At 33.4% G+C, this 17,823-nt stretch overlaps 3 protein-coding genes across 3 annotated transcripts; all 3 read left to right on the top strand.

Moving 5' to 3' along the window:
* Window positions 1–124: 124 nt before the first annotated feature.
* On the top strand, window positions 125–1,072 carry LOC100760358 (olfactory receptor 10AG1-like). Its single transcript, XM_027421144.1, has one exon. It carries the CDS (start codon window positions 173–175, stop codon window positions 1,070–1,072), a length of 900 nt encoding a protein of 299 aa, XP_027276945.1. The 5' UTR covers window positions 125–172.
* Window positions 1,073–7,805: 6,733 nt separating this feature from the next.
* Window positions 7,806–8,753, top strand: LOC100760651 (olfactory receptor 5W2-like). Its single transcript, XM_027421143.1, is given in 1 exon segment — window positions 7,806–8,753. A coding segment is annotated over 1 exon segment (933 nt). The 5' UTR covers window positions 7,806–7,820.
* Window positions 8,754–15,011: 6,258 nt separating this feature from the next.
* On the top strand, window positions 15,012–15,959 carry LOC100760939 (olfactory receptor 5W2-like). Its single transcript, XM_027421142.2, has one exon. The coding sequence runs from the start codon at window positions 15,027–15,029 to the stop codon at window positions 15,957–15,959; it is 933 nt and encodes a 310-aa protein (XP_027276943.1). The 5' UTR covers window positions 15,012–15,026.
* Window positions 15,960–17,823: the final 1,864 nt, after the last annotated feature.

Genomic DNA, 17,823 nt, shown 5'->3' with positions numbered 1-17,823 from the left:
ACAGTGGAATTTAAATTTCATTATTAAAACAAGAAAACTCAAATGTGTGCTGTCAGAAAATAATACACAAAAATAAATAGGCTAAAATCAGAAGTGATATCTATTTGTGATTTAACATTTTCTACAGGTGAAACATGAAGAGCTGAAGGACATAGACAATGTTTCTACAGTGATGCAATTTGTGCTGGTAGGATTTTCTGACCTTCCCAACCTCCAAGGATTTCTATTTGCAGTTTTCTTTATTGTTTACATAATTATCCTGATTGGAAATTTCCTCATAATAGTAGTAACCAGTATGGATCCTGCATTAAGGAAACCCATGTATTTTTTTCTGGCACATTTTTCCTCTCTGGAAATCTGTTATGTGTCAGTTACTATCCCCAGGATTCTGTTCAACATTGAGATGCAGAACAGATGCATTTCAGTGATGTCCTGTGCCACCCAGCTGTGCTTCTTCCTTATTTTTGGAACTACTGAATGTTTTCTTCTGGCTGTAATGTCCTATGACCGCTATGTTGCCATTTGCAATCCTCTGCACTACATTCTGATCATGAACCCAACAAAGTGCACTCATCTGGCAGTGTTTTCCTGGCTCGGTGGCATCCCAGTACAAATAGGACAAACATGTCAGATATTCTCTCTGCATTTCTGCAATTCTAACCAAATAGACCATTTCTTCTGTGACATTCCACCCATTCTCAAGCTGGCATGTGGGGACACTTCAGTGAATGAGCTGTCTGTCTATGTGGTTGTTACAGTGGTGGCTGCATTCCCCTTTATACTGGTGCTTACATCCTATAGTAAAATCATTGCCACTATCCTGAGTCTGCCAACAGCCAAAGGGAGAGCAAAAGCCTTCTCCACATGTTCTTCTCACTTGCTGGTGGTAATTTTGTTTTATGGGTCTGGTACAGTTGCCGACTTGAGGCCAATGTCCATACACTCTCCAGGAACTGACAAACTGCTCTCCCTGTTCTATACGATTGTGACTCCCATATTCAATCCTCTCATATACAGCTTTAGGAACAAGGAGTTGATTGCTGCTCTGAAAAGGTTATTGTTTAAAGTGTAGTGTTAGCCATTTACTTTAAATGTTCTTTATGGTGAAGTTTTTAGAGGACTATCTTAACTCTTTCTATGCTTTCTTTGAGAATGTACCCACTATTTTGTTCTTAAATATTGTGAAATTTTTACACCAGTTGTATGTACATTATGTTAATCATCTGTCTTCAGTGATCTATGTTTATGGAAAGTATTTTCTCAAGAAAAAAATTTAATGTGGTTGCCTTTCATCTGCAGGGATAGAAACAAATTACAGAAGGTTATTACTCATGGATTAATTTAATAGGAAATGTTTACTAAGTGTTCATTTACATATTCATAAATATGCATATTTTGAGCTATGTTATATAGAACAGTAATTATTAACAATAAGTTATGGAGGAATACTTCTACATTTACGTGAGGGAATGTAAAAATATGTTAATGTGCATTAATTAGAATTCAAGCAATACCTATGCACTTGGCAGTATCCATAGATATTGTAATATAATAATTATACTGCACATCTATCGATGTATATTGCATAAATATGAATATTGAAAGACAAATTGACTCACATCCTGTCTACCTAGTAAATCCTCATGACACTACACTAATAGCACAGCATTTCTACCCTGTTTCAATGTTTTGCCTCTATTCACATTTTACCATCTTTCACTATTTTTGACAATATTGTTTTCCTTAGAATATTTTTATCTTTCCTAATAACACTTCAAAAATACACTAATCCATCAAATATTTCCAAATTATAATAGATATATTGAACACATTGCATACATGTATTTAGATGCATATATACACACATACATTAATACACATACACACACACACACATATATATACATATATATATATATATATATATATATACATATATATATATATATATATATATATATATATACATTTAAAGTAAAAAATGCCCTGAATTTGAGTAATAAAGTGGATACATGTGGAGGAAAGAGAAGAATACAAATTGTGTAATTATCATTTCAAAATTATTAAAGTATCAAAGAACTTGAATGTGAAAGCAGTTGTTTGAAGTTTTTAAGAAGTTTCAGGATCATCTTAATTTATACAGTTGCATTGTTCATATTAAATAAACCTCAGATTTTTCATCATTCCTGAGGTTACTAACATTACTAAATCTTTGAGCTGACATGTCAAGGAAAATGAATAGTAAGTAGTAGAATCCAGAACCCCCATTCACGAACCACTAGATTCTCAAGTCACTAATTCATTGAAAGTGGGTTTTCAGTTAAACTTAACATTTGTTCCTCTTTTACATTTAAGAGTGATTACATACTTAAGTATAAAATAAAAGTTACTGCACTGCACATAGTATTTTTCTTCTTTTAATCATTTGCTTTATGAATATTAGTGTGATTGATTGTTTATTCTTTCATTTATTCTTATTCCTGAAAGTGTATAAGTATGTATCGTTTGTTACTTATTGTTTTACATGTTTTAATAATTTGCCATGATGAGTAAGAAAAAGATCATGTGAATTAAAAATGTTATGTTAAGCATAATGGCCATCACAGAAGTTTTTCTGTTCTTCAACTATTTTCTAAAATTATTAAAGGATAATAATTTTATGAGTAGAGTTTCACTCTATGAGTTTGTGTAACAGAAGTTTCATATTCAAGTAAAGTGCTGAGTAGATGTACCTCTATGATAATCAGTGTTAGTTGTGAAGTCCTGACAGTACCTTCTATTTCAAGTGCATCTTACCTGAAAATACACATAATGAAGAAAATGATGAACATTTGATCAGCAAAATACTGACATAATGGCTAAATTTAGAAAAAAATGTAAATATTCAATAATCCCTGTGTTATTTATTTTATTTTACTTTTTTATTTTTATAATTGCTCTATTTATTTTATGCTTAAATATTTAGGGATTGTTCTATAAAATTACTATAAAGGAAATGGACAGCCTACTATATAAACTTACTCTTCTGTCTTTTAAATTTATCATATTTTATTTTAAAAATGCTTATGAAATATATTTTGATTACCTTCTTTCCCCTCACTTGACTCCTTAAAGATATTCCCCAACTCCTTACTTACCTAGGATGTGCTCTCTCTCTCTCTCTCTCTCTCTCTGTGTCTCTCTCTGTCTCTCTCTCTCTGTCTCTCTCTCTCTCTTTCTCTCTCTCTCTGTCTGTCTCTCTCTCTCTTTCTCTCTCTCTCTCTCTCTCTTAAATTAAAAGGAGAGATTCTAGTAAACAGAGAACTGTTAATACAAAAGATACCAAAACATATGTATTTCTTGTGCAAGGAAATCTACTTAATTATTCTTTTGAATCATATTTCATTATTTGATTACAGTTAATCTTAAATATGCTCCAAAAAGCAGTGTGTTAAAAGTATTATCTATGAACACTTTTGGAAATGCTTCAATACTTAGGAAGCAGAACTTCTTAAGTACATATTCAATTTGATAAATATTGCTAACCCCAGCCCCAAATCTGTTTCCACCATCATGGTGCTCTATTTTTCACAGTATTAAAACAAGAAATTTGAACTAATCATGAAACAAAAGCCTCTAAAACTATGTATTAATATAGATATTAATTAGTTACCATTTTCTTCTCAGATAATTTTATCATTGTCTTTGAAATATAGTTAATAAAATTAGGCAATAAAATTACTGTTTCAAATAAGAATTATTTTTCTGGAATAATATTTTAGGAAATAATATAAAATGTTAATATAAATAAATTTGAATCATAAGTGATACAGCCATCATAACACAAGATAATGTCATAGGAAGTACCAATGAATGACTATGTCAGCAATGGATCCAATTAAATAAAGACCATAATAGTGAGTCATGTGTTGATTAGAGAAAGTGCAACAATTAAAATAAGGGACATATAGAAATGCCAATGCCTTATTTATGAAACCTCCACATAGGCTTCCTTCTACTACAAATGATCTTTAAAGATGTCATTAAGATTTTAATGTCTTGTCAAGAGTAATTTACTCAAGAAAGCTACATGTCCATAACAAACAAGAAGAAGAAGCAATGAAAAAAAATAGAAGAAAGAATAAGAAAGGGTTTGTGGAACCTTTTATCTTGCTATTTTGATAGATTTAGAATTACCTTGAAAACAAATCTTTCAACACTATCTCAAATCACTTCCCAACACCAGAGCATGTTTTAAATTTCTTTATGTGTATCTCAGGTATACAATATTGTGTTATGAGATAAATATAAACAGAAAAGTGTTATGTAGTGAATCAAGTTAATTCATAAAACCACATTATTTTCTGCATCTACTAGTCATTCCTGTTTTTGCTTTTGAGTTATATTCACAGTATTTAGCATTAGAAAACTTTTCTGAATTATCTAGTTCAATTGGTTATGGAAAGGGCATGTTAAATGTTCAACATGACAGAAGGTATTGTTTGAAATATGTTGAAATGTAAAGAAAAATTTAACCTTTGCACATGTTCAAGCAATTGACCTGTCTTTCTAATGCAGCATTTAAAAAATAATTTGAACTTCATGTGCCCCTAATTTAAGCGAATTGGATGTTGAATAAATAAGCTACAAAAATATCAACCCCAATTTTTGATCTGGTTGTAAGCATAATGTCTCTGAATTCAAGTATTTGAAACTTCATTTTGTGAAACTACTTTATAGTATTTATACTGAATATAAGCTAAAGGAAATGCAGTTGGTAATATATCACAGTTGCCATCTATCTTAGTTATTTCCATGCACTTCTCTAAAATATTTCATTCATTCATATCTACCAGTGACTGATATGAGAATTATCCTAACACAATATTACCAGACACTATGGTAGCAAAATTAATGATGTAGCTATATTTCAGGAGCCTAACTCTTCTTTCATCCTTGCTTCTGGAATGACTACATACAAGAATAAAATTAGATGGCCTATTTGCCCACACACAAATAAAACACTACTTCAACTTTCTTTTACATAAAACAAGACAAAATATATATTATTTATAAATGGGTTTCATTCTGTCTCTATGAGTTACTATTTTACTACCCAGAGAACCCATTGAAAAGTTAAGAAAGTTTGGAAAATTAGATGTTTTGTGTTGTAGGAAGCGATTTCATTATGTATCTTTCCTATTATTGACCTAAAATTGGTGTATCAGCAATGATGACTAACTCAGTTAACAAAGGGAAATTAATAAAATGTCAACATTTAATAAGCTGCCTGCAGTATTATTAGGGGGAAATTTCCAACCAAAAGTCTAATTAGACATTTATGACTAAAAGAGAGGAGTATCGTCAGATGAAAATCCCAACAGTCACTGTGCAGAAATAAAATGCCTTCTACATAAATTCACATAACAATGATATGGACAAAAACTTCACAGATAGGATTTTTAAAGTAACTATATTTAAATAATATGGAATATACAGATATTTTCAAATTGCAAAAATAGAAAAATCATTATTAAATAAGGTGAAAATTAATTTCATGCAGCCTTGCTCAGTTAAATGTAATTCTCCACCTAATGTGCAAGGATATTTTCTTTCTAAAATTGTGTGAATTGTATGACTGTGTGTGTGTGTGTGTGTGTGTGTGTGTGTGTGTGTGTGTGTGTGTGTGTTTGTAGAGGTTTTAGATATTAATCTTTTTCTTTAATTACTACTCATATTAACATATCAATCCCCCTCATTCCCTCGCCCTCTCATCCTCCCATGTTCCCCACCAACCCCAACCAACCCACTCCCCAACTCCTCCCCAGGGATAGTGAGGCCCCCCACAACTTACCTTCAAAGTCTGTCATATCCTTTTGGGGAAGGCTTAGACCCTCCTTACTGTATCTGGGCTACAATAGTATCCCTCCATAGGAAATGTGCTCCCAAAGTCCATTTGTGCTCTAGGGATAAAGACTGGCTTCACTGTTAGAGGTCCCATAGATTGTCTTGACCTCCTAGCTGGCACCCACATTCAGAGGGCTTGGTTTAGTCCAATGCTGGTTCCCAAGCTTTATAACAAGGGTATCCATGCTATTAGTAGGTCAGTTACACTGTTTCTGCAGGACTCTCCAGCCCTGTCTTGGCTCCTTTGCTCATCCCTCCTCCCTCTCCACAACTTAATTCCAGCAGTAAGGTTCAGTGCTTAGCTGTGGGTGACTGTTTCTGCTTCAAACAGCAACAGGATGAAGGCTCTCCTTCCTCTCCATGCCCCTGGGCTCCCACTTTGGTCAGGGGTTCTTGGCCCTATCCCCTTCTTCAAGGGACTATGCAATTTTCTCTTGGGATCCTCCTTCTTTCCTAGCTCCTCTGGCAGTGTGGACTGTAGACTAGTGATCCTTTGCTCTATGTCTAAAAATCAAAAATGAGTACATACCATGTTTATCTTTTTGTGATTGGGTTACCTCACTCAGGATGATTTCTTCTAGTTCCTTCTATTTGTCTGCGAATTTCATGATTCCATTGTTTTTTTCTGCTGAGTAGTACTACTTCATTGTGTAAAATGTACCATATTTTCTCTATCCATTCTTCATTTGAGGGCCATCTAGATGGCTTCCAGGTTATGACTATTACAAATAATGCTGCCATGAACAGAGTAGAACATATGTCCTTGTTGTATGAGTTTGCATTCTTTGGGTATACGCCCAAGAGAGGAATTTCTGGATCTTGTGGTAGACTGATTCCCATTTTCCTGAGAAACCACCATACTGCTTTCCAAAGTGGCTGTACAAGTTTGCACTCCCACCAGCAATGGAGGAGAGTTCCTCTTTCTCAACATTCTCTCCAGCATAGATTCTCATTGGTGTTATTGATTTTAGTCATTCTGACAGGAGTAAGATGGTATCTCAGAGTGGTTTTGAGTTGCATTTCCCTGATAGTTAAGGATGTAGAGCACTTTCTCAAGTGTCTTTCAGCCATTTTGGATTCCTCTGTTGAGAATCCTCTATTTAGTTCTGTACTCCATCTTTTAATTGTGTTGTTTGGTGTTTTGGTTGCTATCTTCTTGAGTTAATTTGTATATTTTGGTGATCAGCCCTCTGTCAGATGTGGGGATGATGAATATCCTTTCCCATTCTGTGGGCTGGCATTTTGTCTTGCTGACTGTGTACTTTGCTTTACAGAAGCTTCTCAGTTTCAGGAGGTCCTACTTATTAATTGTTGATCTCAATGTTTGTGCTACTGGTGTTATGTTCAAAAAGCAGTCTCCTGTACTAATCTGAGGGATGCATATTTCACTAGTAGATGAAACATCATAAGATTTTAAAATTCATTATCAAAGTAGCACCCTGTGATGGGTGCTCATTTGACTTTTTAGTAAAAAATTGACAATAAATATTATCAGAAAAATTTTTACCCATTAATTTATATATAATACCACCAAAACTACTAAAATTAATATTTCCTGAATAAGACAATAAATGTGATATTTTTGTCAAGCAATGAAATATTTCCTCTTTTATCTTCTGGCTTTTCAGTCTTGCACTGATATTTCTTTCATATTATTTTGATTGTGGACCTGAAGTTTGGTTCTATCATGCTATAATAATGGATAAGTGGTCAAGAAGTATGAGTTTGCTGAACTGTATTTATTATGAAATAAGTGGGACCACTTAAGTTAGAAATATTTATGATATTGCCTCTTTTAAAGAGCCAAGACTATGTTTTTGATGATAAATAACTCTAGAAATAAATTATAACACATAATACTCAAACATGAAAAAAAGAATATCTAATCAATAATTCTCTTGATCATTTGGAAACAGTTTACAAAACAAAGAAGAATGGAGGTTGGGAACTGCTCAGCCACTGAGTTCCTTTTCTTGGGAATTACCAATAACCCTGTGATCAAAGTGATTTTATTTACCACATTTTTATATATTTATCTCCTTGCTCTTTGTGAAAACCATGGAATCATCATTCTGATTAGAGTGGATCAGCAGCTTCACACGACAATGTATTTCTTCCTCAGCCACCTCTCTTTCTGTGATGTCTGCTATTCCACTGCTGTTTGCCCTAAGATGTTAGTAGAACTGCTTGCCAAGAGCAGCAATTCAATTCCTTTTCTTAGATGTGTTCTGCAGTTCTTCATTTTCTGCATCTTTACAGATGTGGAGTATATGCTGCTGGCAATGATGGCATTTGATCAATACAAGGCAATCAGCAACCCATTGTTATATGCAGTAGACATGTCCAGCAAAGTGTGCTACCAACTACTGGCTGTGGTTTACTTGGTGGGTATTGTAGATGCTGTAATACACACAACATTGACACTTCGCTTAAGTTTCTGTGGGTCCAAAGATATCAACCTCTTCTTTTGTGATTTGCCCCTACTCTATCTCCTCTGGTGCTCAGACATACAAGTCAATGAACTGGCCTTATTTACTGTGTTTGGTTTCATTGAACTGAGCGCTATCTAGGGAGTCCTTGTCTCCTATTGTTATATCCTCTTATCAGTCCTGAAGATCCATTCTGCTGAGGGGAGGTTCAAAGCTTTTTCCATCTGCACCTCCCATTTAACAGCAGTTGCAATTTTTCAGGGCACAATGCTGTTCATGTATTTCTGGCCAAGTTTTTCTTATTCTCTAGATCAAGACAAAATGACCTCAGTGTTTTACACTCTTGTAATTCCCATGCTAAACCCTCTGGTTTACAGCCCAAGGAACAAGGATGTTAAAGAGGCCCTGCAAAAACTGAAAACAAAAACTTGGTTCTAAACAAGTCTATTAAATGTACATGTTCAGTAACTTAACAGATTGTTCTTTCTGGAAAATTGTACTGATGACACATAAAATAAATTTTTATTTTGCTTTTACTTTAATAAATGTTGTGTTTGTGCTTGTAATTAGATATAGCATATATGTAAATGTATGATTTTTCCTGTTTTTTTTTCTTCTTTGTTTGTTTGAAACAGGATTTCTCTGTGTGGTGCTGGCTTTCCTGGAACACATTGTGTAGACCAGGCTGGCCTTGAACTCAGAGATCTACCTGCCTTTGCTTCCTGAGTATTGGGATTAAAGCCATGCACCACACCCCCCAGGTAAAGTATATGATTTTTTGTATACCTCATATTAACATAAGTGTTTCTTAACTGTAAAATTTTCCCAGTCATTCCTATTATACCTATTTCATTGAGTTTTTGTTCTATTTGTGTTTATTATACTAAGTTACAAATGTTTATTGACACTTTTTTGCATCTCTTATGCATTATATTTTATGGTAAATCCAAAACTTTATTTCCTGGTGAATTTCCTTCACTACTGGAAGCTAGACCCTTAAAATATACATTGAAAAATTTTAATCAGCCTCATCTCCTGAAATAAATGAAATGTAGGCTAGTATTTAATGTGGATGCTTAAAATCAGTGTGCAAGAAGTAGGTTTTGCTGCTTAGAGATACAAGTACCAAGCCTAAAATTTGTATGTTGGGGAGATTGTGAGAAGAAACATTTATATACACAGCCATAGAGATTAACCAAAGATAGGCATTGAGATAAAGAAAGCCTTGTCATTTTAACGCCCATGAAGACCCATCAGGAGAGGATGCAGAGAGTAATTGAAGGGGATTTTTTTGTACATGCATACTCCTAAATATAAACTGCTCAGTCTGTAAAAATGTTATTCATAGGTATGATTTCAGGGCTAATCAATTGACACTGGATAACTAATTGGTGTGTTTTTTCACACACCAATTTTTTCACAAAGACTATTTTTTCCATGCTGAACATTCCTTACTTGCTTGTGGGTTTTTGTGTAGAGCTTTGGCTATGAGTTTTTCCCATTCCCTTTTGTATGTCTATTGTTGTCCTTGTTCCCCTCATGTTTATTCAGTCTTGTAGTTAAAACTTTATGGGCATAGTCAGAATCTGTGGCCTTAAAGCTAAGTATGTAACACCAATCAATGAAAAGGGTGCCATGAATTTGAAAGAGACATAACAGGGATAGTTGAAAGATGTTAGAGGAAGAAAATATGTGAGTATAATATTAAAAATAAAACAAATAATTATCTTTCTAATTTCATTTAATGTTGAAGTTGTTTGGTTAAATCATAAAAAAATGTGTCCAGTTAAAAAGACCCTGGCAAAGTGGCTCTGAATGATGAAATTATTTCTTTCTGGAAGATTTCCTTTCTTCTCCAAATCTGTTCTCGGTTAAATATCATAATCATTGTGTATAATAAACTACTTAAAATATTATTTAAATTTATTTTCCTTCTTGAGTAAATATATCTAATGTTTCAATGTAAAGACTTTTTGGCCAAGGTCCAGAAGTAAAATCATTATCACCATATGTTGAATACAGAAAGTGAAAACAAAGAAGAAATAAAATTTGATGTTAGCTAACATAACATTTCTTGAAAAAGTACTACATGTCAATAAATTTTTACAAGTGTAGCAAGTGACACACAAATGCAACACACACAAACATTCACACAAAATCTCTTTTAAGAACTCTTACAATTTATTATGTTATTATGTTTTCCCTAGGCCCATGACTTATCTAGTCTAAGATACTTGACCTTTGGCAGTGTCAGGTATTGGATCCCTTGTATGATATTCTGAAAGAATTAATCAAACTATTCAATAAAAATGCCCATTCTCATGGAGTACTCATTCCTTTGAGAAAAAAACTTGAGAGAGAGAATATAAAATGAAAAACAATTTCAACCGTAGAAAATCTAAAGTAGTCGAAATGTAGATCAGAAGATGAAGGTATGGATGGCATGGATTTCATTTTTTGCCAGTTTTTATAAGAATCCAAGGAGGAGGAAACTTTGGATGGAACTCAACGGGTAAAGAGCTTATTGTTCAAGAATGAGGACCCAAGTTTTGATCCCTAGCACCCATGAAACAAATAAACAAACAAAAAGAAATTATATGAAATGTTTGTGAATACTTAATGAAAAGTTATTTTCTGTCTTTTAAATATTTATTCTTTGACAATTTCATGTGGCCTTATAACTATAATGTACTGTGATCATAGTCATCTTTCATTGCCTTCTCTCCACCGATGAACAAATTCTTCTTCCTCAAAAAATCCATTCATAACCTCAGGCATTTTTCTTGTGATTTTCTGACTTTAATTAGAGCTTAATGAGTGATCATTGTTGGGAGTTTATTGATTAGAGCACAGAAACTTCATGGTATCTGTATCTCTGAAGACTACGACTTCTCCCCTCTCAGATTCCAATAAATAACAACAGTTCCTCTGGAGTGGTTGAAACCTCACTTCTTGCACAAAGAAATGTTGACAGGCAAGGTAATCACATGTAATATCCTGAAGAAATTGTTTCCCTACAGATACATATTTAATGGGCCATGTAAGATAAAAAGATACTTATTAATTTTATATTAAATAGGAATCTTTAAAACAATTGTGGTCATCTGGGCAGTGGTGTCACACCTTTTTAATCCCACCCTTTAGAGGCAGAGGCAGACGGATCTTGAAGTTCGAGGCCACCCTGGTCTACAGAGTGAGTTCCAGGACTACACAGAGAAACCCTGATGGGGGGGGGGGAAATTGGCTGTCTTACGTTTCTATCTGCCAGTGTAAAAATAATGCCCTATTATGATGGAATTCAGAAGAGTTGTGAAGCCTAAGAAATGCCTGCACTTTCATTACAAAGTAATTCTGAAGGATACTCGGTTGAGATAAGAGGCTGTATAAGTTTCCATCTATGCAATAGTTCTGAGCTAATCCCCTTTATCCAAAGCATGTCTGAAAAGCCTGTTAATTCATAAAATATATTTAGTATCTCCATATCCTGAGATGTTTAACTCACAAAAATATGATATAAGTAGGTGATATCCTGACTAATGATCCTTTCAGAAGTGAATTCAGCAATTGGTTTTCTCCTTATAAACAGAGGAAAAGATGTAAAAACCTTGATCTCTATTAAGGAAAAAATAATACTGCACCATTCACTGAAGCAGCATGTTCTAGATTTCAGATGTCCCACTTTTGTGAATTTGCCAGAATATAGTCTTTGAATTAATAGCTCATACAAAGCCAATCAACAACATGGCCGAAAGCCTCATATGAAACATAACATTAGCAAGCAAGTTAACTGCCTGTGATTATAGTATGCAAATTTCCATGCCTTGCCCTGTCTTTTTCTCTTATAATGATTAAAGACTATTTTGAGGGTTATATGAATTCATATGTTTAGGTAAAGTGGGTATGAAGTAAGTAGTAAGAAACCAAAATTCTACCAACTGATGAGCAAAACTTTTAGGCTTTCATTCTATCTTACTGTAGCTTGTTTTGATGTCACCTTTTGCAGGCCTTTGCTTTTATAAATAGGAAACAGAGGGGAAGTGGATCTTTGGGGAGAATGGGGACAGGGGAGACTAGGAGGAGTGGAGGGAAGGAAAACTATGGTTGGGCTATATTGTATGAGAGAAGAATCTATTTCAATGAAAAATTCAAAAAAAATTAACAAATGAGATCTGTTCTTTCTTTTTCTTTTTCTTTTTGGTTTTTTGAGAGGGTTTCTCTGTGTAGCTTTGGAGCCTATCTTGGCACTCGCTCTGGAGACCAGGCTGGCCTTGAACTCACAGAGATCCACCTGCCTCTGCTCCCGAGTGCTGGGATTAGAGGAGAGATCTGTTCTTTATTTTAAATTGAATTTATGTATTCTTTGTATATTCTAAATACATTTTTGTGATGACAGCCTGTTATGGTTCTTCAGTTTGTAGCAAATCTCATGTTTTTTGTATATTTGACTCATGGTATGAATCATATGTTTTGATAAAATACAATTTATCTTGTTTCAAAATAGTCCAATATAAACTGGTCTAATAGTAAGCATTATCTCCCTGAATTTATAGGTTTGATATTGCATTGTGTGGGTTACTTGAAAATATTTATAAATGAAATAGAGGCTTAAAAATCCCTAGACTTGTGTATGAGTCAATGTTCTTGTTATACAAACCTTAACATTCAAATAAAATCTTCATCAGTTCTCCAGTTACAAAACTCTAAATTATGTCATTTTATCTTTACCACTACCTTATGGCAAGCATTACATGAATATTGTAGCAATCATGAATGGGTTAAATGTCTAATGCTATGATATTTATAGCTTAATACTATTACTTGTTTTTGCTGATGGAATAACCAAGTAGAAGACTGGAACGGAGTTAGCATATTATTTGGTTATATATAATATATTTCTACTTCAATATCTTACTGTAAAAGTTTAATTTAATCTAGATATATATACATATACTATATTTTCTCTCCATGGATTATTACTGTAATATCCTGAAAAACATTACAGTATACATCATTTTGGAATTCGAACATTTTTGTGTTTGCTGAATAGAATTGTGTTGTTTGTGTAACCTTTATTTGACCTGAAGTAAGTATATCAATGATGCTAATTAGTTCTTACAGTATATATAAAAACATAATTTCAACTCTTCCTGAAGTTGCCATAGTATCTCTGGGGGAAAAGATCACCAAGAAATCTAATTAACCATTGATGAATGAGTGTATCAAAGGAAGAGGTTTTTCATATATATAAGTCCCAGTAGCCTCTGAATGAAAATAAAATCACCTACATATTATTTATGTGTCACTGATGAGACCAGAAACACTCATCTCAGGTATGTTATTTTCTTTTTTCTTTCTTCCTTCATTCCTGCTTTCTTATTTATTTAGTAATCATTTATTTGTGTTTAAATAATTCAGCTTTCTTAGAAAAACTGAGGAATTGTCATTGGGTAAGGTGTGAGAGACTCATGCAGTTAAACATAATATACAATCTAATGGGCAATGATATCTTCCTGTTAGTACTATCTGTGTTCAAATGACTTCACTTATTATTTGTATATATATTTTAAAAAGGATTTATTTATTCATATTTATTCTGAAGCCATCAATAAATCATTATGCTTCAAATAACTGTACAGTGATAATGTACATGTAATTCAAATTGTGTTTTACTAAATAATAATACAATTAATAATCCAAATAGTCATATATATGCACATACATACATATATACATATATGTACATATATATATATATACATATATATATATATTCCAGGATATATGGAAAGAATACTGTATTAAGTATAAAAAGTAAGAATCAGACTTCCATCTACATTCCAAATTACACATCAGAAGACAGACTCATACAAGTCCTCTGACATACTTATATGCACACATGATTGCAAACATAAAGGAGAGGACCTGACATCTGTAACTGTTATTGAATCTTTCCATTTACACAACTCTTCTAAGCTAAGAACAAGTATGACGTCACTGTACTTAGTAGAGTCTGTTATCCTAGATTGTTTGATGTCTTCACACTTTCCAAATGTTTTATCATTCATCTTTTGGAAGCTTGTAAATTTAACAAAGGGATTATAAACACCTTAACAAATCAGTAAAAGCAACTAGTAGAACATGTAGTCAAAAGAGAATTGATTATTCAGTAAAATCTTGATACTAAATTATCATCAGAATAATTTCCACTTATTAATGTATATTTCTTGAAGCATTGAATATGTTTTTTTTATTAAACAAATGAATTTTGGTCCCTTTAATTTTCTGACTTATCTGTCTTTGTTATTTTTATATCATTGTGAATATGGAGGGTCAATATTTAACATATTCAAATATACTGCCTAATAGTGGGTAAGAATCACCAAGATAAATCAGTTACATGAACTATGTATTAAGGAAAATTTACATTAGGCATTTATAGTAATGTGCCTTTAAAAATATTCGCCTACGCTTTTTACTGAGAATAAACAAAAGAATTCAAAGAAAAAAATATTGACCTGAGTGGGTGTGGTGCACATCTTTAAGCCCAGAACTCCAGAAGCTGATGCAGAATCTCTGTGAGTTCAAGTGCAGCATGGTGTACATAACAACTTTTAGGACAGCCAGAGTTACATAGGGAAACCCTGTATGATGTAAAGCAATCTCTAACTTATCCTTTTGAATATTTGGAAACAGTTTACAAAACAAAGAAGAATGGAGGTTGGGAACTGCTCAGCCACTGAGTTCCTTCTCTTGGGAATTACCAATAACCCTGTAATGAAGGTGATTTTATTTACTGCTTTTCTAATTGTTTATCTCATTATTCTCATTGAAAATCTTGGAATGATTGCATTGATCAGAATGGACCCCCAGCTTCACACACCTATGTACTTTTTCCTCAGCCACCTCTCTTTCTCTGACATCTGCTATTCTACTGCAGTTGGCCCCAAAATGCTGGTGGGCCTTGTGGCCAAGAGCAATACAATTCCATTTGTTGGCTGTGCTCTTCAGTTCTTCATTTTCTGCATTTTTACAGATGCTGAGTGTGTGTTGCTGGCAGTGATGGCTTTTGATAGGTACAAGGCCATCAGTAACCCCTTGCTATATGCAGTAGACATGTCCAGATTGGTATGCTATCAGCTCCTGGCTGTGGTTTATCTGGTTGGAATGGTAGATGCTTTGACACATACAACATTGACATTTCGCTTGTGTTTCTGTGGGTCCAAAGAGATCAACCATTTCTTCTGTGATGTCCCTCCTCTACTATTACTGTCTTGCTCAGACACAGAGGTCAATGAACTAGTCATATTCACCCTATTTGGATTTATTGAGCTGAGCACCATCTCAGGAGTCCTTGTCTCTTATGGTTACATCATCTCATCAGTCTTGAAGATCCATTCTGCTGAGGGGAGGTTCAAAGCTTTCTCCACCTGCACCTCCCATCTGACTGCTGTTGCAATTTTCCAGGGAACAATGCTCTTCATGTATTTTAGGCCAAGTTCTGCTTATTCCCTGGATCAAGACAAAATGACCTCATTGTTTTATACTCTTGTGATCCCCATGCTTAACCCCCTGATTTACAGCCTCAGGAACAAGGATGTAAAATCAAGTGCAAAAAAACACTTGAGAGGTAGAGTTGCAATTTAATTAAATAGATAATTCTCACATAGCATACCTATTTTAATAAAAATATATAAACAGATGATTATGTTTGCTCAAATCAGATGTAAGATAAGCCTCAGATAACTTTTTATTATAATAAAATGTTAATTATAACACGTTTTAGTAACTGCAATGTACAAATCATTTGTAGTTTTAAAAATTACTCTGTGTTTTATCACATCATATCTGTGTGTATATGTGTTTTCTTTTTAATATTTTAATACTATAAATTTGAAAGGAAGGGAAAGTAAAGAAGAGCTGTTTATATCTATGCACCCCAGAATAAAAGACTCTTGAATATGCATTGTAAAGTTCCGACCTACACACTGTGAAAGAAACAATGGAGAAACCTAGAGAGGATGATGGGATTTAGACGCATAAACTGTAACCAGAGATGCTGAGATGAACAGATAAGTGAAGATGTGCAAGAGAGGAGTCAGAGATATGGTGAATAAACAGCAAAGTGCCTGTAACTTTCACTTCCTGGGGCATACTGATGTTGAGTATTTACACTGCACTTTTGGCAATTTTATGATTCCTGCTTGAAACATTTACTTAAATATATTTTGTACACATTAACTGTTGTTTATATTATTTTGTGCTTATTTTTTAATAGAAAAACTTGAATAAACTTGATTTTGTAGTACAAGTTTAGTTGACTGGGGTCTTATACTGCATATCTCAAAATAAGCAATTATATCTAGCATTGCCCCATATAGAAATGTTAAATGTTTTAGGTAATGAATGTGATAATTTGATTGTTATATGATGTGCATGTGAATCTTGACATTGCATTGTGACCCATAAATTTGTATAATATAGGGTTAACTTAAAAATAAAACAGAAAAAAAACCATTAAAAATGAATAGCAATGAGCACAGGTATTGTCCAACCTGAGCAAAACACCTCTCTACTCTGCCCCTTCACTCCCTTGGTGAATCTATTCTTCCTCTTCCAGACCCAATTAAAAATGCGTTCCTATAATAATCCCCTCTAAATGACATTGCTCTATATACAATGCTCTATGTATTTTTCAACTTTTCCTCTCGGTGTAGACTGCCAGTATCCCTGGATCAAAAACAGATATGATGATAATACTATGAATATTACTCCCTTACCTACATTATGGATAAAACATAATGCTAAAAAACAAAAGAATGAAAACACGATTTCATTGTGGTATAGTATATAAAATTATTGATTGTTTTAAATAATAACTTTAATGGTAACATGTACTTTGAATATGTACTTTCTGGTTTAAGAACATACATGCAATGATTATAGATTATAAGACAGTGCTTATAAAGAGAATATATCTTAATTCCTTGAAAAGTATTCATCTAGTGCTACTATGGATAAGCCATAGGAATATACATGATTTTAATGTTCTGGGTTGATCTTGTAATAACATTTAATAGGTGTGAACTGAGACAAGAGTATTTTTATAATACACATTTGGGTATTAAGCTGAAGTATATGTCTTAAACAGGAGATAAAATTTAAAAGATTTTCATGTCTCTCAATTTTTTTCTTTGTTTGTTTTTTGATTTTTTGAGACAGGGCTTCTTTGTGTAACAGCCCTAGCAGTCCTGAAACTAACATGTAGACCAGGATGGCCTCAAACTCACAGAGATCTGCCTGTCTCTGCCTCCTAAGTGTTGGTATTAAAGGTGTGTGCCACCACTGCCTGGTATAGTTCTCAACTTGAATAGCTAAAAATTTAAAAAATCAAGTGGTAATATCACTTAGAAAATTCATTACCTATATAAAATTTGATAGAGATCCCGAATAAACTTCCCATTTATTTTTGATTTTGTAATAATTGCAATGAAAACATATGTCATAAATC

The sequence above is a fragment of the Cricetulus griseus genome, chromosome 6, assembly GCF_003668045.3.
Source record: "Cricetulus griseus strain 17A/GY chromosome 6, alternate assembly CriGri-PICRH-1.0, whole genome shotgun sequence".
Lineage (NCBI taxonomy): Eukaryota > Metazoa > Chordata > Mammalia > Rodentia > Cricetidae > Cricetulus > Cricetulus griseus.
Note: the sequence above shows the minus strand (reverse complement) of the source record. Positions and strands in the feature narration are given on the sequence as shown.